Here is a 26,989-nt window from a genome sequence, read left to right on the forward strand (position 1 = left end):
TTTTATTTGTTTTTTTTTTAGCAAATAATTTAATTTACCTAATTTGCTGCGACTGCGCGGCGACAGCGACGTCAACGCCAGCAGCGGCGTAAACTTGGCTTCATCATTTTCCATTTTCTTTTTCTTCTTTTTTTTTTTGATATAACGTTGCACAAAATTTTGATGATATATATACGTTATGTTTGTATAATATATATATATATATGTATTTATACGTGTGTGTATATATAAATATATATATGTATGTATATAATTCTATATGGTTTAACTGCATTTTATAATTAGGTTTTTTCTTTGTTTTGTTTTGTTTTTTGTTCATCTTTATTTAAATTGTTCTCTTTTTGTTTTTAATACCAATAAATTAAACGCTTCCCATTTTCTCAACTTTTATCATTCAACTCGAATTTCTCCTGCTGTCTTTGCATTTTGCGTTTGCTTTTGCGTTTGCTTTTGCGTTTGCTTTTGCTTTTACATTTTGCGTTTGCTCTTGCTTGCGGCTGCGTGCCTGACACGCTCTGTATGTGTGTGTGTGTGTGTGTGGGTGTGTGTTAATGTGAATGTGTGATGCTGTATGCATGTGTGTGTGTGTGTGTGTGTGTATGCTGGCGCTGTTTGCCGCTGCTTAAAACTTTTGCTCTTTGTTGCTGCTGTGTTGCTCAATTTAATATTTGATTTGCTTTCTCGCTCCCACTCGCACGCACTCCCGTACCATGTATATTATTTTGTTGTTGTTGTTGCTGTTGTTGTGTGTGTGTGTGTATTTACTTAACTGTCGACTTCTAAAACTGACTTTGCTGCTGATGCTGCTGCTTGGCAACTGCTTTGCTGCTGCGGCAGTTACAGCGGCTGCACTGCTTGTCTACTGCTACTGTTGATGATGATGCTGATGACCGCACTGCTTGCCGCACTGCATTCACTTGCTGCACTGCTTCTTCTTCTTCTTTTGCTTCGACTGTTAACACTTCTTCTTCTTGTTGTTCATCGAGTGATTATCCATTGATTGCATTTGCATTCGCATTTGCGGCTGCTGCCGCCGCCGCCGACAGCGATTTTTGTCCCTCCTCCGCCGGCGAAGGCGTGGCATCGCGACGCGGCGGCATCCGCTCGTTGACCGCATCGAGTCCCTTGGCCTCCGCAAACGAGGTAATCTTGTGATTGGGCGAGAAGCCCTGCATGGCATTCTTGAGGGACTGCTTGCCGCCCGATAGAGCGCCGAGGGGCAAAGCGCCCGTTGGCGTCAGCCCCTTCAGCTGCAGCACCGACTCGGACTCCTCGCGCAGCACGGAGAAGACACGGGCCATCTTGCCAATGGCTCGGATCTTGTTGCGTATGACCTCCTTGCGGAGCGCCGCCTCATCATCGGAGAGCGGCTCCTCGCTCTCCTCGGTCATGAGCTCGTCGTCGGAGCAGATGTTCAACACATTGACCAGCATCTCGGTGACCTTCTCGCCGACAAAGGGCAGCGACCAGGTGAACACGTCCATGAAGTTGGGAAGCCAGTAGGGATGCGGCGAGCAATTGAATTGGCGGATGTTCATCACGTTGTTCTCGTACTTGAGCACAGCCGCCTTGTTGTTGTAGACGTCGAGATAGTTGGGCGCCGAGAAGATGGTGATCAGCGATGGGAAACCGGTGGTCTGACTCTTCCGGTACATGCGGTAGCCGGCGTCCTGCGCCTCGTGCGCCCGTATAATCGAGAGCAGATTGTTGTTCTGCAGGAAGTCGCAGCAGGCGGCGTAGCTGTAGAAATACGAACAGCCTCTCACTGAGTTGTGCGTGTAGAAATCGGAGTTCTTCTCGTTGCCAAAGTCCTCCAATGGATCGGACCAGAGCAGGTCGCACATGGGGCCAAAGGCTGGTGGCTCCTTGAACCGATCCAGCCGCCGGATGTCCTCCAGCTCATGGATCTCCGGCGAGAGGCCGCCGTGCACGCAGAGGAACTGCTGATTCATTAATGCCGCCAGCGGCAGGCAATCGAACGCGTCCATGCACGCATCATACACGCGCTCCGAGTACTTGATCTTTGCACTCCTGCTTGAAGGTGAAGTACTCGGTCAGATGCCGGCACTCGTGGTTGCCGCGCAGCAGGAACAGCGTCTGCGGATACGTGATTTTCAGCGACCACAGATAGAGGACGCACTCAATGCTGAAATAGCCCCGATCCACATAATCGCCAAGGAACAGATATTTTGTCGTTGCCGGCGATCCGCCGATCTCAAACAGTTTCATCAGATCATAGAACTGGCCGTGGATGTCGCCACAGACCGTCACCGGTGCCTCAATATCGATCATTGTCTTCTCCTGTCGCAACAGCGTAGCCCCCTCCTGGATGATACGCAGCGCGGCGCTCTCCTCGATGCGACCCTCGAGTATGAAGTGCTGTTTAAGTACATCGTGATGCGGTTTCCCGGTGCGTGCATCGAACACATCGGAGCACGTCAACTTGCGGCTGGGTGGAAACGGTACGCTGTCGATCACACGCTCCTTTGTCGATATTGTGCTGCGCTTTGTTGGGCTCTGTGGTCCGGCCCCACCTCCTCCACCACCACCTCCTCCGCCTCCGCCTCCAGTTGCAGTCGCTGACCCTGCCCCTGATGATGTCCCCGTTGTTGTGCCTCCGCCTCCGCCACCGCCAGCATTCTTATCGTGTGTGTTATTAACGCCGCTGCCTGCAGAATTTGGCTTTTGATTTTGCTGCTGCTGCGCTGCCGCTGCTGCTGTTGACTGCGACTGCGATTGGCTGCTGTTGCTGCTGCTGTTGTTGTTGTTCTGTGCTAATGGCGAAGACATTTTGCTTGACTTTGACTATCGATCAAGTCAAAGCTCTGTCGCCGCACACACACACACACACGCACGCACACTCGCCACACACACACACGCACCCACACACACTCAATCTCTCTCTTTGTAATGAAGCTCCTCTGCGCTGCTGAATGACCAACGTTTTATTTGCTTTGCGACTGTCGTCTTTCCTCGTTCCTCGTGCTTTTGTGGAGTCCCGTTCAACAGTCCGGTTAGCCTGCAATTAAGATAGATTTCAATCAAGTTAATAAAGCATTCTTTATTTAACAAATGGAATAACATATAAAAATCCTTTTTCTTTCCTTTTCAATTTGAACATACGTTTAAAATCAGCACTGAACGCTAAACCAACAGTGTGTACACTGTACAGATCATTAAACTGACTATTATATCGTTCTTTATTACATTTTATAACAATAAAATACTCAACTTTGTTACATATATATTATAAAAGTAGAGTTTTCTAATCTATTTCCAAAATAAAATAGACAAAAAAACCTTCTTTTTCTTATTGCAAGTTTAATCCATTGTTACAGGCTGCTTCACTGGCAAATTCAATAGCCAGACAGCAAGATTGTTAACAACACTTGCCTCACATCTACAAATTATTATATTTAACGACACAGCATAAACAACTAATGTTTGTAACCATATGCTTTCATATCATAACATCAGCATGCTGCACACATTGATAAAGGACAATTGTTTATTGTCTGGATCATAAAAGTATTCGAGCTTTAAAGAATTTTCGTATTTTTGAGACATTGTTCTATATATACACATTCAATTTAAGAGGAAAATATATGTGTATATATTCTTTAAAACTCAAATTAACATAAAGAATATTATTTATATGTGGGCATATGTCACGCGCCTCCACGTGTCCAATTCCAGTTAAATAGCTTGCATTAAAAACCAATTAAAAATACTTTTCGATTGCAATTCAATTGCAAATTCCATTTTTTTTACGTTCCATTACCACCCACACAAAAGTATGAATTGTGATAGTCTATCAATTGGCTTACAGTGGCTTATTTTCGTAAAGTACATTGCAAAAATCATAAATTTTTTAATCATTGAAGATATTTATACAATACCCACAATTTGTTTCCTTTTGTTATAAAAGTTGCATTTTTAATTAGTGTTTGTGGTTTGAATTGGATTTAATTTTAAAATTTCATTTGAAATAAATTTAACTGAAAATTGAGTGAGTAACATACAAAAATAAGCTTGCAACAAAGAGTACGATAATGTGGGTTATATTTTTTGATTTAAATTAAACATAACATAAAAATTGTAAAATAATATAAACTAGACAAAGGTTATTTTGAAATTCTTATTTCTTAAAATAGCAACGGGCAACTCAATATATGCATTTTGCAACGAGTTTGCGAAAATCAAGACACTGTGCAGCTGACTCGTCCTATAAATATTAATAACTTGCGCAGCACTCGGTGTCTCTATCTGTCTCTTTCTCCCTCTACAACATGGCTATCTGAATTGGTCACGCACTTTGAAGCGCAGTTCTAAGCGTGGGTGCGTGTCTCGGCTGTGAGCTTTCAACAAGTGCAAGTATATTTTAAGCTTTGCCCTCTTGCATATCGAATCCATTAAGTCCGATTGCAGTTTACGATGCCCTTGCTCTTTTTGGGTAATTGGCAATGCTTTGATTATAAGTACACACACACATACAGATACACTGAAAGTATTGTAATAAATATTTAAGCAATACTAATACGCGAATATGGATGTTAAGGTATGTTACAGTATCGAGACGGTGCACACAGATTGCAGAGAAATGAAAATAACAATCAACGCCTGCCTGAATAAATAATATGGTACAAATGCCAATCACTGCAGTCACTTGTTATACCAAAAGCAAAGGCACTGTGAATATATTCACTCAAGTAAAGGCAGGCATACAACACCAGAGACAGGCGAAGCCACAGCACACACAAACACACACACACACACACACTCATACCGCTATAAGAATACCTAAACACAAGCAGAACCGATAGCTGATGGCTGACCGACACAACAACAACACCAACAACACAAAGACGGACCGCAACCGGCATATGACGTAGTTACTCGATATATCCCTTTCGCTCTAGCACATAAGTGTACTCAGGCAGACAGGCAAGCAGTGCAGAAAATGTCCAATTGGTATTACAAAGTCAGCTGGACTGCATCGTGTACACACAGTTGGAAATCGGTAACAACATAAACATTAAAGCTGATACAAGCTTCAACGAAATTTATTGCAATATATGTATGTACCTGCAGCACATATACACACATATGCACATACATGTATTAATTGTCTGTATATATTTGTAAACGAAAAAAAAAGAGCCGCCCACTTAATTGCAAATACAAACATGCAAACATATTGTAGGTGTATGTATGCATGTATGTATGTATGTATGTGTATACAACTGGGTCGCTTTGGCTATTGTTGCTTTGTTGCGGTTTCGTCGCGAAGCAATTTAAAATTTAATGGCTCATTCCAACAAGCATACACACATTTACATACAATTCATACGTATGTACAATATTTGAGCTTGTTAATAATCAAATCATGGACATGCAAACAAGCATTGTTAATAGCCCCCGTTTAACGAGTAAAGTGCATAAAGCATTTGGAGAACTCGCAAAACTCTACTAAATACCGTAACCCCTCCCCCCTCACCATGCCAGAAATCTTCGTTGCTTCGTTGCCGTCGTCACCTTAAGAGGTGAGAGAGCAAATTTCGCTCGCTTCAGAATTACGCACGCGTGTAAAGTGTGTGTGTGTGTGTGAAATGCAAATGAGAGGAAACCGTTAAAGCTTAGTGCAAAGCTTAAAGTGCTTGTTAGCACATCAGAAACAAAAACAAAGAGAAAAAGAAAAACAGTGCGCATCAAGTTGAATGAGCAGCAACAGCGGCGTCGTTCTCTCATTTAGCATTAAATTGGTATTTATGTGCATCGAAACAAAAAAAAAAAGGTAAATTCCATTAATTAGTTTATTTGCGTTGCTGTTTGTTGTTCTTTGAAACGAGTTCATCACATTGCTAATTAATTAATATTGAATTAAAAACGATTCTCAGTAATGATTCATGTGTTGTTGTTGTTGCTGTCAACAGAAGAGCTTTGATGTCACATTGTCACAACTTATTAATTTTTGTTTGACACGATAATTTTTGTTGTTGTTGTTGTTGTTGTTTTTTTGCTGGTGTTTTTGTTTCTTTTGGATAATTGACGATTTTCGCCGTTGGAATGGGGTTTAGAACCGGTTGTAGCCGGGTTCGCAACCAATACCAAGCCCGGCTGCAAACTAGTTCAAGTTCGCCATGCGAAACTGGTTAATAAATCGTGACAAATGTCAAAACTACTAATTATAAAAGCAATATTACTAGTTCGTCTCACTCATGGAACATAATACTCTACAGCTTGGCTGTTAATGAGAAAAATTGTATAAAGTACTACGTGTTGGTATTTGCAATAGTAATTACAACTGAAAAGCAAATACATATTTCATTTACATTTCACTCTCTTAAAGAGACACCACACCACACACGCATTAAAGCTTGCATACACACACACACACACGTTGCAAACCTGTCACATGCAAAAGGTTGAGTTTCTACATAAATTTGACAACATCAAATTGGCAAACGTGCGTATGCAAATTTTTATACCCCCCACCCCTCATTCAACTGTGTGTGTGTGTGTGTTTGTGTGCGTGTGCTGATATTTGAATTATTAAACAAGTTTCAGCAGCAGCAGCAGCAAAGTGAAAACAGCATTTTATCAGTGTGCCTACACGGGCTAATTTCCATGCATATATTCCATTTGTTTGTTCATTGTTAAGTTTTTATTGCTGCCCGCATATTTTTGCGTTTACACGATCGCCGACAGCAGAGAGAGAGAGGCAGAGGCAGAGGCAGCGGCAGAGGCAGAGACAGCGACAGAGGCACATGGTACAACTTGCAGTTGTACTTGTTGTTATTGTTATTTGCTGCTAAGTAAATTTTCGACATTCCTTCTCAGCGAAGCGATAAAGGAAGGCCAAGACCATAGCAGAACAACAGTAACGGCAACGATAACAAAAACAATAAGTATACAAACAGAAAAATAACATGGCTCCAGATGCGAACGATTGTTAGGGACTAGAAGGAGGAGGAGGGGGAGGGAGAGACTCTCTCTCTGCTTGGCAATTGTTGTGTTAGCTTAACACCAACAAAATGCCCATTGAAAATACGCGAATCGGGTAGCGAAACGGTTATGACACAGCGGAAGTGAGAGCAAGACAGCGAGAGAGAAAGAGAGAGAGATACATCAAAATGTTTATATTTATTAACAAATAGTTAGCAGACATGCTCCAAGTTTCTGCAATTGAAAAAAAAAAATCAACTGCAAATCAATATCTACATAACATCAATCAAAGTTTTGACACTTTGAAAAAAACGTGCCACCTAATTAGAAAGAACAATTTTTAGCAAATTCACTTGCTAGAAACTAATTGAAAAACATCTTGCCTGGCCTAAAAGAACATACAGACTGAATTCTTATTAGACATATTAATGAATTGCTACCTATAAGAAATGAATATGTTATCTTATTAGACTTCTTTTCGAGGCGAACTCACACCACAAATGTAAGCGCTATCCCAATTGGAGTATTTTATAAAGTTTAACTAGCGCCATCTAGCGCTCGTAGTTTCGGAGTCGATTACTTTCAACTATACAAATTTTGCTTGTTTTTCTTGTTTTTTGTTTATTTCTGCAGTGCTTGTTATTCTTTTTAAAACATACATCTGTACTAGATGTATATGTGTGAGTGTGTGCGTGTACGTTTGCTTGGTAATTAAAAAGCAATTATGCATATTCATACGTACATACATACGATATTGTTGTGATTTTCTTATTCTATTTTGTTTTTTTGCAAACTTGCATATAGAATAGAATAGTGGGAGGGAGAGAGGTGGAGAGTGAGGATCAGATTATCCCCAGCGTGCAGTTTTTTTTTGTTAACAAGGAACGACAAATACATACATATATAGTATAGTATATATGTTATATATGAGTCTCATGTCGAGGTAATTACATCAGCACTTGTTATTAAATCTCATGTGTATAACCAAACCAGAAACGTGACCCGCGCACGTTCAAATATAATAAAAATTGTGCCAATCGAGGCACAGCCAAAGTCTTACAGTCAGTTCAGTCAGTTTTCTGACAGCCAGCCCAGCGAAACAGAGAGAGAAAGAGAGGGAAGGTGAGGGAAAGAGAGCCACCCACGAAAACTGGTAGCCTACCAAATTTGGTTTTGTTGTCTCTCTCTGTATGTGTGTGTGTGTGTGTGTGTGTGTGTGTGTGTAATTGTGGGTTGCTCTGCATCAAATTAGTCATGCGCTGGCCGCACAGTGATACTTAAATGAGACAATTACAAAATTTTTCTTTAAAAGAAGGATCTTTGATATAAAGTGAAATTAATCGATTAATTCTGATCTTTGTCTTTGATATGTATAGTAAGAAAAATTATATATTTTGTTTAAGTTCTATATTAATTGAGAAATTAAAAAAAAAAATTGGTTGAAAATGAAATTATATTTAAATTAACTTGAATTTGAAGAACTCGATTGGTTAAAAATAAAATTATATTTAAATTAACTTGCATTTGATGAAATCGATTGTTTGAAAAAGAAATTCTATTCAAATTAGCCTGAATTTGATGAATTCGATTGGTTGAAAATAAAATTATATTTAAATTAGCTCAAACTTGTGTTCTAGATTGCCACAAACTCAAATTTCAATGTTAATAAGTTAATAAGCATTCGCTAAATTAGTTCGATTTTCAGTAAATATCACAAAACAATCGAATTAAATAAATAAATAAACAATAATTCTATTGTATAAAAAAAATGTATATAAACAAAACTGCCTTACCAAATTAAAATATAAATCAACCGTAAAACATTTGTATTTTGTCATTTAAACAACATGAGCTAGATTATAATATATATATTAGTGTATTTTTAATAAATGAACAAATAAACTTAAATTAACTATAGTTAAGTTAGTCGCTCTATCGCATCTCATTGCACTAATGAATAATAATAAATCAGTCTATATATGAGATTCACTTTTTTTTTAAGTTTTTTTTTCACATCTTCTTTGTAATTCACGACTTAAACTGTTTTCTCAACGACTGAATAAATTAACAATGGATACAATAGAATTCATTTAGACAATAATCATTTTCTTCAGTTTCAAGTGTTTCGTTTGATAATATAATACAAAAATACAAAAAAATAAATAAAATATAATAATAAAAAAAATTATAATAAAAAACATAATATAATATAAAAATATTAAATATAATATAATAATACAAAAATTATAACATAAAATGAAAGAATTAAAAGAAAAAAAACTTGGTTTTGTTAAAAACCATTTATCGATGCCATAACATTTGGAGCCCACTGTAGCTGGGCTTCATGAACATACATGAATGAGTGAGTATATAGTATATACTATATAACTATATGGCATATGCCTGACTGGGATGGAAGATTGCCCCGTGACAAACTATAATATCCTCCAAAGGGGCATAAAAATGTTTTCTGATGCGACAAATTGAGCACAGGCGGCGCATTAAATGAACTCGGCCAGCAAACAAGGGGGCGGGGCACACAGAGAGAGAGAGGAGAAGGAGAAGGAGGCAGTGGCAAATGGAAATGGAAATGCATTGACAATTGCTATACGAGCACTTCGTACATTTTGCTTCGAAAGTTATTAACCTAAATTTTAAACGCAATCGTAAAAAATATAGATAAAAACAAATGGAACTACAGTTTTGCAGTATTTTTTGACCAATACGATGGCCATGGAGTGTGGAGAGGGGAGACAGGGGAGGGGGGGGGGGGAGTGAGAGAATAAAAATGGGAATTCACAACCGGTTGGCAAAAATGAAATGAAATGAAATCGCAATTGTTGCAATAATCAAATGCCAATTGGCGACAGGTGCCTGCACTTAGAGGCATAAATTGCAAAACACTTAAACTAAAATTGCGTCATTCGTTATTCATAGTAATCGAATTAGTCTGTTATCGATTTGCATGATGATGACGACGATGATAAGCACAAAATCTTCGACGAAGCGTTCTCACTTTAATTGTCAACGATTTTCCTTTTGGTCTCAAACAATATTTCGTTATCTGCCACATAAATTTAAGCGTACGATAACTAACTCTCACTTTAAATTAAATCGAAGGATAACTAACTCTTACTTTAACTAGTACATAAGAAAATTCAAATAGAATTGAAGTTTTCAGAGGCAGAGCTTGTTCTTAAAGTATTCAAAGATTTTCCTTTGGATTTCGTTATCTGTCACATAAATTTAAGCGGCGGATATCTAACTCTGCCCTTAACTTGCACATAAGAAACTTCGACTCCATATAGAAATAGTATTCAAGTTTATAGTATTTACATTTACATTACAGAAGCAGAGTTAGTTCTTAAAGCGTTTTCACTTAAATTGACAACGATTTTCCTTTGGACTTCGTTATCTGCCGCATGAATTCAAGCGTGCGATAACTAACTCTCACTTTAACTAGCACATGAGAAACTTCGACTCCATATAGAAATAGTATTCAAGTTTATACTATATAAATTTCCATTACAGAGGCAAAGCTAGTTCTTAAAGCATTCTCACTTTAATTGTCAACGATTTTCCTTTTTTAAGCGGCGGATAACTATCTCTCACTTTAAATTAAATCGAAGGATAACTAACTCTTACTTTAACTAGTACATAAGAAAATTTAAATAGAAGTGAAGTTTTCAGAGGCAGAGCTTGTTCTTAAAGTATTCAAAGATTTTCCTTTGGATTTCGTTATCTGTCACATAAATTAAAGCGGCGGATATCTAACTCTGCCCTTAACTTGCACATAAGAAACTTCGACTTCATATAGAAATAGAATTCAAGTTTATACTATATAAATTTCCATTACAGAAGCAGAGTTAGTTCTTAAAGCGTTTTCACTTAAATTAACAACGATTTTTCTTTTGGTCTCAAACAAAATTTCGTTATCTGCCACATAAATTTAAGCGCGCGATAATTAACTCTCACTTTAATTTAAATCGAAGGATAACTAACTCTTACTTTAACTAGCACATAAGAAAATTCAAATAGAATTGAAGTTTTTAGAGGCAGAGCTTGTTCTTAGAGTGTTTCCACTTTAATTTACGAGTTTCCTATAGACTTCGTTATCTGCCACATAAATTAAATCGAACGAAAGCTAACTCTCACTTTAACTTTCACATGAGAAACCGACTCCTTTTCAAATCTAAATAGAATTCAAGTTTTTTACAGGCGAGTTTGGAAGAAATTCATTCCCAACTTCCTGGACTTCAACAATATTTTGTTATCTGTCACATAAATTCAAGCGTGCGATAACTAACTCTGCCCTTAACTTGCACATGAGAAACTTCGACTCCATATAGAAATAGTATTCAAGTTTATAGTATTTAAATTTACATTACAGAGGCAGAGCTTGTTCTTAAAGCATTTTCACTTTAATTGACAACGATTTTCTTTGGATTTAGTTATCTGCCACATAAATTTAAGCGGCGGATAACTAACTCTCACTTTAACTTGCACATGAGAAACCGACTCCTTTTGAAATTGAAATACTATTCAAGTTTTCAGAGGCAAGTCAGGAAATTTGAAAGCCATTCATTTCCAGCTCTCTGCAATCTAACAACGGAAACGGAACTGAGCAAAAGTCGCCGTAGTTGTTTTGCCGTAACAATATATACATAATATAAAATGCAGGCAAAGCGAATAAAGTGCATAAACAGTGCGAAAGTCGTGTAAATAATTCAAGAAGAAAATGCAATCAAATGGTTTTTGCAAAGTTGCCAGACCGCTTAATTAATTTGTCTGCCAAATAAAATACGCTTAATAAAAAAAAAAAGAACCAAATAATAAAATTTACTTTAAAATGCAATTAATGTAGCATTACGAACACAAAACACACAACACACAAGCCAAAAAAATATACTCGATAGAGCTTTGCTAATTTGTTGAAACACAAAAAAAAAAAAGAAATCGTTAATTTCATGGCATAAACGTTCGCTGTGGTTTGGTTTTCAGTTTCACCCACACTCACACGCACACACACACACACATAGCTACACTTACATCCATCCATCCATCCATATGTGTGCCAGATTTGCGTGCAATTAGAACAATGCCGATCCGATCCGATCCGATCTGAACCCAACCGACACACACATTGCAAATGTTTCACGGCATTTTCCTAAATTTCTAAGACATTAAATTTCGACTGTGGCCGCAGCCAAAGCAACAACAACAAAATCACGAGAAATAAAACAAATGCCAAATGCTGCAGACACATCTGACTATAAAGATACCCGGTAACCAAAACTCTGACAAATTAAAAACAAATTTCCAGTATTAAGACAACTATTTACCAAAGTTTTTCTAGTAAAAACTTACATTGCATTCTAACAATTCTTTCTATTTCATTAATTATAATATATAAACTTAAGTAAACTTCAGAAAATTATTAATATTTTATAAAACTGATGTGTAAACTTTAAATAAATGTATATAAAACCCAGATTACAAATATATGAAATTAAATTTACTTAAGTTTAAGTTTGAGCGAAAATAAAAACCTATAATAATTATTAAGGTCATCATGCAGATTAGAAATCTATTGCAAGCTAAACTCTGTATTGTATTAAATATGCATCATAAACTTTAAATAAATTTAACTTCACAAAAGAAAAATGAATCGCTAAATAAATAATCATAATTATTTTGCTGTACAATAAATGTTGTGGTTGGGTTAATCATCATAAATCATTATGATGGAAGAAAGCGTATAAAATCCAGTAATTCGATAAGAAGTTCTACTGAATTATTTTAGTAAATTCTCCTGGAAAAATATTTTTGTAATTCCTGAATTAATAAAAAAATCAAAATATATATTTTTCAATTCAAAAAATATATAGTTCCCGAATTAAAAAAAAAAAAACAAAATTGTTTATTTGTTAATTTAGTAAATTCTCCTGAAAAAATATTTTTGTTATACCTGAATTAATAAAAAAAATCCAAATTTATATCTTTCAATTCGAAAATTATAAAACTTTTGAATTCAAAACAAAAAAAAAATATTTATTTAGTAAATTCTACTGAAATTATATTTTTTTAATTCCTGAATTAATAAAAAAAACATATTTTTTTTAATTCAGAAGAAATTCTAACCAACAAAACATTTTTTGTTTGGATTTTTTTTAATATAGAATTTTGGAATAGACATGTTGCTTGTTGAACTGCCGGGTATACAAAAAAAGAAAAAAAGAAAGAACATTTTAATGTTTCGGACTGTTTATTTGGCAAACGCGCTATAGCGATGACCACAAAAAAGAAAAGAAAAGAAAAGAAAAGCAAAATAAAGAAAAACCACCTTAACCCATCTCGGATGATCACAATAGATACAAAGTTAATTATCACGCGCTCATCGCTATTGTGAATGCGTCGATTGCAGCGTTGCCACCACGTTGCAAAAGAGAATGAGAAAAAGCCAGTTTAAATATTTACATTAAATAAGGGCAAACAGCAACAACAATGGAGCTTAATTAAAGAGCAAAGTGTATTTGTTGTTCAACTATTTGCGAAATGTGGCAAACTAATTAAAAGTGTGTCGAAGTCGAATGCCAATGGCAAGAACAAAAGGCGACCGCGAGTAACAACAACAACAACAACATCAACAGCAGCAGTTGCTGTTTGTGTCACTGTATGTGTGTGAAAGCACGTGTGTGTGTGTGGGTGGTGTCTGTTAACAAAAGCGCAAACAACAGCAACAACAAGAACAACGATAGCAGCAGCTACGACAGTCACACTTGTTGTTAGCATTTCAAAAACAATGCAGATATGCTTGCGTATATGTGTACGTCTGTGTGTGTGTGTGTGTGCGCCATTGAAAACATTGGAAATAAAACGGAACCAGTCGAGAGAAAAACCATTTTTGTGTATTCCATACGTATTTATGCATGTTTACACATGTGAACTAAAGCTCTACTGATGTGCCCGACTAACTTAATACCCTGTGAATTTTTTAAATGTAATTTGGGTGTGCAGTGTGACCATCTTACGCTGCTGATAAGAACGCATAATCAACGGCGTATCCAATTGAAAAGTGACAATCGTTTTCGTTATTGACAGCTGCGTTTCAAATTGGAATCCAATTAAATGGCAATTTATTGAAGCAAAGCGAAAACGGTAACTGTTTATTAGTATGCTACTACAACAAGTGGACACCTGTCACATTGCATAAATAATGCCAAGATTTTTGTGCAATACACATGTCCAATTCGAATTCCAATTAGAAAATCAAGTGTAATGGAAATTCATTTAACATTTGCATATTTCCAATTTGGATTCTTTTTTTGATATGTGTGTGTGTTGACAATGACAAATGGGTCGCCTTATGTAAGGCTCTGTCCAAGGACAAGTGTAGTTAACGAAGGAAAAGGAAAAGCAGCTCTCACAAGATCGTACTGCAGACACACTTGCTCTCCCGTTCTCGCAGCTTAACAACTGAATACGATAGTTGTTGCAGTTCACAATAGATGGCGCGAATTGCGATTAACGATAACCGCTTAACGCTCTGCTGCTCTAATCTTAGGTCTTTATTAAATTTAAACATGATACTGCTACACATACATATACATACATATGTATATATGTTTGCACTTTATTTGCATTTGCATAATTCGCTTTTCATATCGAAATGTAAATGATATCTTAACAATCGTTGTCGTCTATATTTTTTTTCTATTTCGTTCGCCATTGTTAAAATCTCATTGAAACTGTTGCTTTTGTTTTTGCTGTTGGCTCAAACGGTTTCGGCTTTTGCACTCTAACGACATGCAAACACACACATTCACGCACACACACACACAAACGCACATAGACATAGAACATGGAACAGAAAAGAAGAGAACAAAAAAAAATACAGTTTTAAATTGCAAATTTTATTCAAGCTTTGTTGACGGCAGTTTGGTTTTGGCTTCGTTTCGCTTTTGGCTCTGGCTTTGGCTTTTGCTATATAGCTTTGACTTGGCCAACTTGGGCGCGTCGTTGTGTGTGGCAAGCACAGCACCATGTGCCACTGTGGCACAAATGTGTCAACTTGCGCTTAATTTGCCATCTGACAATTGTGCAAATAATAATTTTACTGCCACGCTTTTTCAAAAGTTTAACAAAACAAAATACTTTGCTTACATAACATTTGGTTTATTTTATCAACGTGGCAACTCTTTTCTGGAGAGCGTTGCCACCTCGTTAATTATACCAGACGATTCTAGTTGGGATTTCTGAAATTTGAAAATCTTGCATTATCGTTGGTTGCGCTTTTATTAGCGCATTTGTTTACAAAGCGAATTCTCAACGAAAAAACAAAAAACAAATTTGCTAATTCATTACACTTTATGCAATTAACGACTTTTTGCTTGGCATTGGCTTTTGATCTTTATGCATGGAGGAGACTGCGCCTCCCTATTTAACATATTGCAAAGCTCGAAATTTTCGAACCTAAAAAGCAGCAAATACTTTACTCTCTCTCTTGTTGTGCTTGATTTTGCTCCACTGTGCGGCATGCCGCGTGTTGCGTGTCGAAGCGTATTCGCTTCGTCTTTTTTTTCTGTCTCGCTTTTTGACTGGCTTTGTTGTTGTTGTCATCAGCGTCGCTTTTTTGCCAATTAATTATAATAATTAAGTTTGAAATGCGTTGCGACTAAGCAACAACAAGAACAACAACAACAACAATAATAATAATAACAGTAACAACTACAAACAAACAAAAATGCTTCACACGCAAACGCATTTTACGGCCGATCCAATTTTCCGGGCAATCCTATGACGCCGTCTAACTAGGACCCCAAATAACAGAAAAGAACAAATACAACGGGAAAGTAACATACACGGGATACACACACATACATACTAAAGTACACACGCTGAAAGCTTAATCAAATTTTCAAAGTAAACTTATTCTTATTTATCTTAATTCAAAAAAATATTCCAAATTTTGTTCTTTTTTTTCATTCCTGATGAAAATTCATCATTTAAAGTTTCCACTGCATATTTTTAAATATATTTCGAGCATCACAAATCAAGTTTAGGCTTTTTAAATTAATTTTCTACTCAACTAGTTCCTGAACGATATTAATCATTTTAGTAATCATTTAAAGTTCATTTTACATTTCTATTTTTAAACACAATTTTAACACCACAAATAAAGTTCGGTGGACAGTGATGAATGTCTAAAGTGTTTCTAAAAATACGAGAAACATTTCAAATATTTATCATTTGTCAATACATATTCAAGAAACTAAGTATTTACAGTTGTAGCCATCAATTCTTTCCGAATAAGAACTTAAATTATTTATTTATTTAAAATTAAAAATATTTCCTACATTTCAAAAGGAGTTTAGTAGACTATAAAATTACATGTTCTAAAGAGAAATGTTTCCAAAAATTAGTTTTGAAATTGTCTTCATTTGTATATTCCCAAAACTACAAAAAAACTATAACTAAGTTGCCATAAATTATAAATTTCAGCGGGTTTAAGATAACAATGAATGAATAAATAATAAATCAAAGACTGTGTGAATAAAGAGAAATTTACAACATTGAAATATTATTGAAAAATATATTAACATAATTCCCAAATCGAAAATCAATTGATTAAAGGCAGAGAAAAAAAGCTTTTCAGTCCTAGAATTTGTAAAAGAAAAATGTAGAAAGGAAAAAGTGCGCTTTAATCGAGTGGAATAAGAAGCTTGCTTAACGTGTAGATTACTGTATTCTTATGTTGATTGGATTTTATCAATGTTGCGCCGTGGAATAGCTGAACTCGTAAAAATAACACACGGGCTTTATATTGCCAATCAAATTTGAAGCTCTTTTCTTTACTTATCGAGTTAATGCATCAAATTCAATATCGCTCTCTCTTTATCTCGCTGTCTCTCTTTCTCTCTCAGTCAAGCAACAAATTTAAAATCGATTTATAATAATAAATAAAACATGAAAATGTTGTAGGATATTGCGGAAGAAAAACAAAATAAGTAAATAATAATAGATTAATTGGCGACGAGGATGATGTTGAAGATAATGACTATGTTGATGGTGATGAAATCCCATTGGCAACAGAGCAACAACAACAACAACAGCATGAAATTGTCGCACATGCACACACACACACACATAAAACAAACGAAATTTGAGGCGAAATTCTTGTTGGGCGCGCACTCGTTTTGGCATTTCTTTCCCTCCTATTTGACACCCCCGCTCATTCTTGCGCGCTCTCCCACTCTCTCTCTCTCTCTTCCGCTCTTCCTCTTTTGCTCGCTTCGCTTCCACTCCCAACGTCTGCAATCCCTACACGACCCATATTCCTCCCCTCCCCACCCCCACCGTCCACACTTCCTTCTTATGCACACTGTGTATCGTAAATTACTCGTTCAACGTTTGGCCAATTTTTATCGTTAGGCTCTGGCTGCAAACAAAGTGTACAGTTACCGCGAGTGCCATAAAATTATAATTATTATTATGTACATACACATACTGCATACATATATAATTATTGTTGCTGCTTTTTGCATATTTCAAATGAATTTCAAACAAATTTGTTTCATTTTTATTTTGTACTTTGTTTTAATCTTCTCCTCGCACAGTGTCGTTATTGGTGTTGTTGTTGTTATGGTTGTGTTTGTTGTTGTTGGTAGCTGTGTGAGTGACAGTTTGGATGCTGTCTGCTCCAATAAGTCAAATAGTTTTTCACTTTACGCGATTTTTAATACCCGCCAGCAATGCTGTAGCAAGGTATTCTTATCCGTCCGTCCGTCTGTCTGTCTGTCCGTCCGTCTGTCTACTTAAACGCCTACTTTGTAGATCTCTGTGACTAGAACAGCTAGTGACAATAAATTTTTGTTGGCAATACACGACTTTACAAATTGTCGTACAACAAGTAGTTAAGGTTTTTAATACCAAGTTTCGAAATCATTTGCATGAATGTATTTATGAATTATTTTAGGATTTTATTTATATTTTGTTTTGCCTTTTCTAAATTACATTTTAATGCATTTATTTGTGAATGTATTTATGAATTATTTTAGGATTTTATTTATATTTTGTTTTGCCTTTTCTAAATTACATTTTAAAGCATTTATTTATGTAGTATTTTGGGTACAACAAATTGGCGACATTAAAGTTAAGGTTTTCTCATGATGTATTTATGAATTATTTTAGAATTTTATTTATATTTTGTTTTGTCTTTTCTAAATTACATTGTAATGCAACATAATTTAAGTAGTATTTTGGGTATTTTTCTGCTCAAAATCTCTTATATTGTGCCCCTTTAATTCATCTTTAAGTAGAAAATCTATAATTAACCTGTACTCTTTATATTGTTATATAAATTGTAGTGAATATGGATTCTAGTAGCATATAAATGGGTTTCAAATCTACGCTACAAAGTGCAGTCAAAGCAATTGAGAACTTTTGACTGACCTACATTTTAATAAGCAATATGCTTATTAAACAAATCAATAATTGAAGTGGCACAATTTTCATTTGTTGGAAATTTAAAACTAGGCCATGATGAAATACATATTTAGTTTAGTTGAAATTATTTTAATTTTTTTCAATAATAAGTAATTATTAATTTATGTTTCAATGGTACACTTAACTATTTTGAGGTATTTCATAGTCGAGCACACTCCACTGTAGCCTTTTGTCACTTGTTCATTATGTGCGTGTGTGTGTGCGGCATATACATATATATTTTTTTTTTTACTTTTCTTTTTGTTTGTCTCTCGCTGCAAGACAAAAATTGTCGCACAGTGAAATTATTTTTGGCAATTGTATTTTGCCTGCCCGATGCTGCAGGTGCTGTGTGACAGCGGGGGGGAGGATGAGTGGGAAGTGGGTGGACAGACAGAGGGAGGTAGAGATGGCAACGATTGCGACCTAATTTCGGTTTCTGTTTCACAGTTTTATGCGTTTGTTATTCTTCTTGTAGCTCCGGCAATTAGCATACACACACAGACACACACACACAAAGACCTACATTCACACAGGCAAATGCATGTGTATGCGACAGAATTGCTTAAAAATAATACACACACACACACACGGAGAAAGCAAACAGCTGATACGCGAGTCACTCGCACCCACACACGGACACGCACACATGCATACACACATTCAAACATGTTTATTTAAGAGCAGAAAATCCTGCTAGAAGCTTGAGCTGCCTTAAGAAGGCATATTTAAAAGGATTAACTTTAACATTACAGCACACACACACTCTATCTATCTCTCTTGTTCTCTTTCTGTCTTTCTATCGCTCTTGCACATTACATTTAACGTGTTACATGCAAATCGACTGCCAAGTTGTGCGTAACAAAATGCAGCATCATGCATACATACAAATACACACATACACACACACACACACGCTTTGGGAGAGCATGTCATTGAGAAGACAAAACACGAATGAACGGACTAAAAAGGGGACGGCAAGCGAGGATGCCAGCGGCCAAGGCGAATCATGTTGGGGAGCGCAAAAAAAATGTAACGAGCATCAAACTCACCGCTCTAACACCACCACCAACAACAACAACAACAATAATGCCCGCATTCACACACATACACTGTATGAATGTTGTTAGCACGCAAAGCGCCCGCAGCGCAGCTTTGCATTCAGAGTTACAGTGATGTCCATAACACAAGTGCAACTATCAAAAGTTTTAGCACAAGCATTTGCAGTTGTTCTTCTTCTCACTATCGCACGTCAAGTGCACTTAATGCGGAGATGGAGCGAGTGCGAGCGAGACAATGCTACGGCATCCACTCGATATAACTTTGGCTAAACACAACACAGCAAATAAGAAATTCAAGCAACACAGCAAAAATAACAAAAACAAAAAAAAACAAATAGAAAGAGAAAAGTTTCAGCATCCAACTTGCAGAACAAAAATACTTTTTCCTAACTTTTTCTGTTTCGTAAAAAACAAAAAACGAAAAACCAACAACGAATGCTTAAGTAGCGCAGACGCAAATAAAACTTGTGCATAAAAACAAAAACCAACACACCAACCAAACAAAACAAAAAAGGAGTCAAAAAGGTTTTTCGTGATACGGTGACGGAGGTATTGCGGTTTTTATGGCCGCCACTGTATTGTATGCGTAAAGTAACTGTAACGAGATACGAGAATGTTCGCCAGAGTGACAGAATAATGCGAGAGAGATGGAGCAGGCTAAAGCAAAGCAAGGAGATGGCCAGAGGGTGGCTGAGGGGGTGGCAGAGGGGGGATTCGCAGCCGCTGAGCAGCTGTTTAAAGCAACTGAAACTGAAAGCGAAAGCAAATGTTGGTTACCCAAGGGTAGCTCTGATGGATGGATTTGTATTTGTTGTTGCTGTTGTTGTTGGCGGCAAGAACACGAAGAAGCAGAAGCAGAGCATGCTTTTGCTGGGTTAAGAGTGGGGGGAAAGTACAAAAGAGTCGCTTTTAAATATTTAATATTTATAACTTGAGCAGCGAACCGAGAGATGATTTGTATCCCCACCGGAAGCTAATCTCGAGTTGAACTAACTCGCACATTTACCCACCCAGCAGCACTCACACACACACACACACACATCCACACATAACAGAGACATTCATGAAGAGCTTTCCATGGCTGCCTTGGGCAGGCGAGTGAGGTTATGTGCACACATACAGACATACAAAGAGAATTGGGTTTACTCTGTGTGATGTACGTATGTATGAAAATATATGTACGTATTCTTATTGGTGTGTTTGTGTGTATTTTAAAGCGTGTTGCACCAAAAATCCAAATAAGTATGCTTTATCGATTCCCACATATACGTATGTATGTACATCTTTGCACATGTATGGAAGAAATATTCATGTACGTTTGTATGTATGGCCGTGGCCGCGCCAGACTTGTACTGCTTCTTCTTCTTCCCCCAAATAAGGATAAAAAGGCAAAGTAAAGGCACGCGGTGCGCTCAAGCTCAAGCTCAACTGAGCTTGCCTCGGCGCACTTAATTTCGTTGCCATTGCTTTTTGCATTAGAGAGCGAGCAAACGAGAGAGAGCGTGAGCAAGGGAGGTAGGCGTAGCTGGTGGAGAAGGGAGCGAGGGAGATAGGTAGAAGCGCGAGTGAATTCCTGGTTTGGGCTCCAGCAAAAAGTCAACCCTGACCGCTGCTGCTGTTGGCTTGACAGCCGAAGCTGAAGCTGAAGCCGAAGTCGAATTCGATGCCGAAGCAAATACACGAACACACACATATGTGTACATACATACATACATACATAAATAAGCACAGTCAGTTAGTCGGTCATTATGACGACGCGCTGCTTCTACTGTTGCGTTGTGTATTGGTGTTGGTGACCAAAGTGCGTGCCGAGTGTCCTGTTGCTGCTACAACAACAACAACAATAACAGCAGCGAGAACAGTAAAGGTAACAACAACAATAGCTTGTAAATGAAAGAAATGAAAACACAACGTCATGTCGACGTCGTTTTGCGTTTGTGACAGCAACAGAACAGACCCAAAACATTTTGTAGTATGTGTGTGTGTGTGTATTGCAATTGCCGGCCACGTTTTTTTTTTTGTTCTTTGCTTTAAGCAAACGTCAACTGCATTCGTGACAGCTCAAAAAGCAAAAGCAACAAGAAAACAACTGGACTACACTGGAAAAATGATAGGATGCTGATGTCATACATACATAATATGTACGAATAGTATATACATAAATATATACATTATATGTAACGAAATAATTAGCTAGTGCAACATATGCAAATATTATGTCATACAATAGAAAAGTACTTTTTTTCTAGTCAATTAAATTACATTTGTTTCCAAGAAACATGGATTGGTGACCACTGTGCGGTGACGAAGCGTCGACCAATGAATGTTTGTGTTGGCATGCGTGTGTGTGTGGTGGGTAGCAAAAGACGCGAAAGCACAAGGCAACGCATGTGTGTGTGTGTGAGTTTATGCTTGTGGTGAGCTTAGGCTTGCCCTTAGCTAAGGCGAATTGTTGCGTGCGACGCCGACATGAGCAGAGAGGTCCTGCTGCTGTCGCAGTCGCAGTCGCTGCTGCTGCGCTGCTCTGCTCTGCTGCTGCTGTGAGCTTTTTTCGTTTGGCCTCTGTGCTTGTTGTATTTGTATGGGTGCCACGCAACACTAAAAGTCAATTGACCCGAAAGTGTTGAATATGTAAATATGTACACGTGTATGTATGTATGCATAAACAGCGAATGCAGCAGCAGCAGCAGCAGTGTGATTAGATTTAGCTTTCATTTCAAATGCAAGTACATAGCAGAGTTCTATGTGTGTGTATGTGTCCGTATTAGATTTGAAGAAATCACAGGCGATATTCGTGTTGTTGCCTTCACCATGTACATAAATACATACATACATATGTATGTGTGCATGAATTGCTCGCAACGAATTCAGTACTTCTAGTTGTTGTTGTAGTTGCTCCCGCTATTATTAGCGCAATGTGAGTACAACAAAAACAAAAGCAACAACTGGGTCTATATTTTGTTGTTGCTGTTTTTCACTTTTTTTTTTTTTTTTGGTTCTCTATTGTATTTGATGTTTCGCAATTGTTATTGTTGTTGTGTCATGCTTTACTTTTCCAATCTATTTATGCTTTATTTCCAATTTTGCTTTCAATTATTTCGCACGCTCGCTCACTGCTCGCTCTCTCTCCCCAAAAAATTGCTCTCTTTCGCATGCTATGCGTGCTCTCTTTACAAACTTGCGCTCTCTCTCACACACACACGCACTCCCCACACTCTTTACCACAGTTGCATTGCATTGCTGGGTGGTGAGTGGGGAGCGTGGGGGAAAAGGGGGTGTCAGTAATTGTCATGAGAGTGCAAATTGCTAATTGTTGTAATTAATATGCATGCAATTAACTCTTACATACAACATACGCGTTCTAATTCTCACCTGTGCAAACTGTTAAACTGTTTCTCACCACACACACATCACACGCACACACACACAAGCACGTGCGTAATTTTGTGTGAAATTCTAAGGACACAATGTGTAAACGATAGACGGGAATGTTCACACGTTGTTTTTGTTTAGCATGATATCATTAACAGTCAGTTTCAAGAAGTGAGATGAGTGAGAACGATGTGTAATCTACCAGGGAACGCAAAAAATAGATTATTCTTGTTATTTCTATACACAGAATCGTTTTTTTTTATACTAACTAAACTTATTTATGACTATTGGGAATTTCGAATTCAAGAGAACAAAACAAGTGACCAAACAGATAAATCATTCTGCTGCTTTAAGGCTAATTTATGTATGGTACATTATTAACAGATTTATAGTTTTATATTCGCTACTAAAGAATAATTATAATTTTACATGTAATTACTCAGCTTTTACAAATTGAGTATTATTTAAGACCAAAAAAGTTTTTAAAATAATTGAATTCCAAAAGTTTTATTTCTCTGCCCAAAAATTCAAAAATAATAATTATTACGTTTCCTTTTAGCGAATTAATAAGAATTTAAAACTAATTATTATTGGTAATTACAATCAATGTCAAGTTACCATTTAATCTGGCACCGCAATCAAAAGTTCAATTCTGTTTTACTTTTCTGTATTGATAATCGCTGGGGACACGATGTCAAAAGCTCAGACAGTCAAAAGATATCAAAAGTCGCGACACTTTAATGACATTGCATGCGATTATCAGTATAAATGTAACTAATTTGTCTACTCCAATACAAACATATACTCTATATATACAATATAAGTACATATTTGTTTGCTGTAACGCAGCCAATTGGTCTAATAAGACCTCGAAGGATGTTGACCACTCTACCATTATCGCCTAATGAACAAATAATTCAAGGCAATGAAACCACAACTGCTGTTTATTTCTAATGATTTCCAAATCGAATACGCTTATTGTGCTTATTTTTATGATACATATTGGGGAAATGGCAATTCAATTGATTTCGAGTGCCAATTATTAGATATTCACAAAATTTCAACAACATTTTGCTTATTATCGAAATCGAACTTTCATTGATTTGACTGCAAATATATTATTGAACATTAAGGTAATCAAAAAGTATTGCAAAATACGAAAAACAAAAACAAAAAATATAATAAAAATAAATACGAATTTCAATGGAAAATTCAATTTAAATACAAATTATTGATCAATAATGTTTCCTGCTTTGATATTGCGTAAAATCGCTGTTTTCTATCACACTTTCGTGTAAACAATGCATAAAGATCTCAAGTTGTTGTTAGATGTTGGAAAAGTCAGCTGATTTTTCACCACGTGCTGCATTTGATTCTTAGCTTGTGGATTGAATTTCACAAATTCGAAAAGCTTTATTCACAAACAACTTTCAAGAATACTACACGCAATTTATAATCGGGTCATCAGAATGCGATCAATGATTGGGGCCAGCGATAGTGTTGATAGTAATATATAGTAAAAAAAAAAATTGAAATGAAAATAAGAAAAAAAAAAAACATGCATTACGCTTAATGCATTTGGGCACCCTGAGACAATTTCAAAGTTTGGTTCTCCTTGAAAGTTTAAGGATGAAAACCTTGATGAGATGATGTCCATGAAAATTCACACACTCACACACACACACATTCACATGGAATATACAAATGTCCCTGGCTGGAGTTTGGGAGTCGAGGCTGTACCGCTTGCTCAAGGACGAACAACACACAGACCGAATGATGATGACTGCCGTCGTGTCCTTTTTTTGACTCTTCTTTTATTTTGCTGCGTTGTGTTTTTAAATGTTGTTGTGAGTTATGCTGCTTATTCTGTTTTTCATGTTTTTTTCATTTCTTGCTTTTGTGTGACAAACAAAACTTCGCATTGAGCACCACGGTGCGGATACGAAACGTTAGCGACTGCGCAGCAACAGCACAGCGACGGCGACGACGACGACGGCGACGATAACGGCGTCAGCTGAAAAACGTTATGACCCCCCTCCCCCACGCCCCTAAACACTCTTTCTGCTCTTCCACTTGCCATTCGCCTCTTTCTCCCAATGCCACCCACACATCCTCCCCAACTTCTAGAGCAAGCATGAAAATTTTCGTTGTTGCCTTGTCCTGTTCCTCACACACACACACAAACGCACTTATATGATACACACATACATAAGTATACAGCTATGTATGTGTGTCACAAGCTCCGTAATTTACGTGCGGCGAGCTCTTCTGCTCTCTTTCACTCAAAATCTCTTGCTTGTTTGCACACACACACACACACGCACAAGCTTTGCTTTGCTGCTTCATAAATTTTACTGTTATTTTTTGGAGTCTCTTATGCTCTCAATCTCTTTTCAGCATCTTATAGGTATTTTAAAATTTCGCTCACTTTGCATTTGTTATGTTTGGCACAAAACAAAAAAATGTATAATATTATTTTAGCTGCATAAATTGATGTGACAAAAAAACAGCAAAGAAATTGTTATAATTTCATGGGTACATAGAAATTGATGTATGTACATAGATCTTATGTACACGCATACATATGTATGTGTATGTGCAAATACATATAAAATGGTCACACTGTTATTTCTCACTCGTTGCACTTTTTCAATTTTATTTTTTTTTTTTGCGTACTGGGCGCGTGTCTTTTAGTGTTTTTTGACTTTGCCTTTTCCAATTGGAAAATCGACACGCAAATAAATGCAGAAAACCAAAAAAAAAGCGAGCGCGGTCATTGAGCCGATTTTGCTCTATCTATATTATGATTATTATTTCTGCAATAAACAATGCGTTGTGTATGTACATCATTTACATCATGGTACCACAAAAATTAAAAAAAAAAACGAAAAAAGGAGAAAAAATAACATTTCATACACACACACATACACGCACAGAACACGTCTCAGTTCAGTCATATTGGAATTACACATACATATGTAGTTCGCAAACAGTATGTATGCATATGTGTATGTGTGTGTTTCCAATTGGTGTTGTGTTTGTTGCTAGTCCGTTTCGTTCGTTGCTCAGCTTTGAGGCTGCTGCTTCTGCTGAGAATTTTCTACTTGCTGCGCTGAGCCGAAGCAGCAGCAGCAGTGGCAGCGGCAGCGTTGGCGTCGCCCCCTCTTTTATTTATGTACATACTCTGTTTTCTGTGTGGGGGCTCTTTTTTATTTATTTTTTTCCTTTCCTTTTATTTTAATTTTTGGATGTTTTTCATGTTGGTTGTTGTTGGTAATTAACGCACAATTTTCAAAAAACAATTTTCAGATGAAGAAAAAACAGCAAAAAAAAAATGAAACTGCTTGCAATTTACCTTTTCAATATTATTGCTACAAACGACGCAGACGCACGGTATTTATTTCAGTGAGATTCGGTTCAATTGACGCGCTCCCGCAACACGTCCGGCTGAAATTTCAACGCAAATACTTTTGCTTTTTGCTTTTGCACAGCGTGACCACACATTGCATTTCGAAAATATACCATTTTACTTTGCCAAATATACCGATTTGCACAAATTTACGACTGGTTACACTTTATAAAGCATGTAATAAGCTTTTTGAACACACATTTATTTGCTTTGTTATTTGGTTCAAATACTAACGACAAATTCACAATTTTAAATGAAAATATATAAACGACTGCTTCAATGGTATCAAATTTTTAATAACAAAATCATTTATTTTGCAGACATGCAACATCAAAATGCAAGTAACGGTCTTTGAAATTAAGATTCATAAATTACTTAACTTAATTTTCAAATATACCGAACAAAAGTTTATAGTATTTTTCAGTCAAAATGTACAGCATTCGTCGCAGTGTTTTAATGGAGTTCAAAACAATACAGAAAACTTTTGCTAACTTTCTTCAAATTAAAAAAAAAAACCTTTAGAAATTAATATATGACCATGGCATTATTTAGCAACAAAGTATGCAAAGTTTGCATTGCAAACATGATAACATAAGCGCAGGATGCTCACAACAGTTAACGCACTGTTATAAGCATGTTAAGTGCTATTTACATGGGGAATCCATATTGAGCTCGTTTAGAACTGAACTGCATGATGATTATGCCACAAATGTTGAGA

General features: G+C 36.7%; 1 protein-coding gene across 1 annotated transcript; it reads right to left on the reverse strand.

Moving 5' to 3' along the window:
• LOC117572669 (serine/threonine-protein phosphatase 2B catalytic subunit 3) lies at window positions 1-26,371 on the reverse strand. The gene is given in 3 exon segments (XM_034255690.2): window positions 1-2,024; window positions 2,026-3,019; window positions 26,218-26,371. Coding segments are annotated over 2 exon segments (1,800 nt in total). The 5' UTR covers window positions 2,791-3,019; window positions 26,218-26,371; the 3' UTR covers window positions 1-989.
• Between the last annotated feature and the right edge of the window lie 618 nt (window positions 26,372-26,989).

Source organism: Drosophila albomicans, chromosome X (assembly GCF_009650485.2).
Source record: "Drosophila albomicans strain 15112-1751.03 chromosome X, ASM965048v2, whole genome shotgun sequence".
NCBI lineage: Eukaryota > Metazoa > Arthropoda > Insecta > Diptera > Drosophilidae > Drosophila > Drosophila albomicans.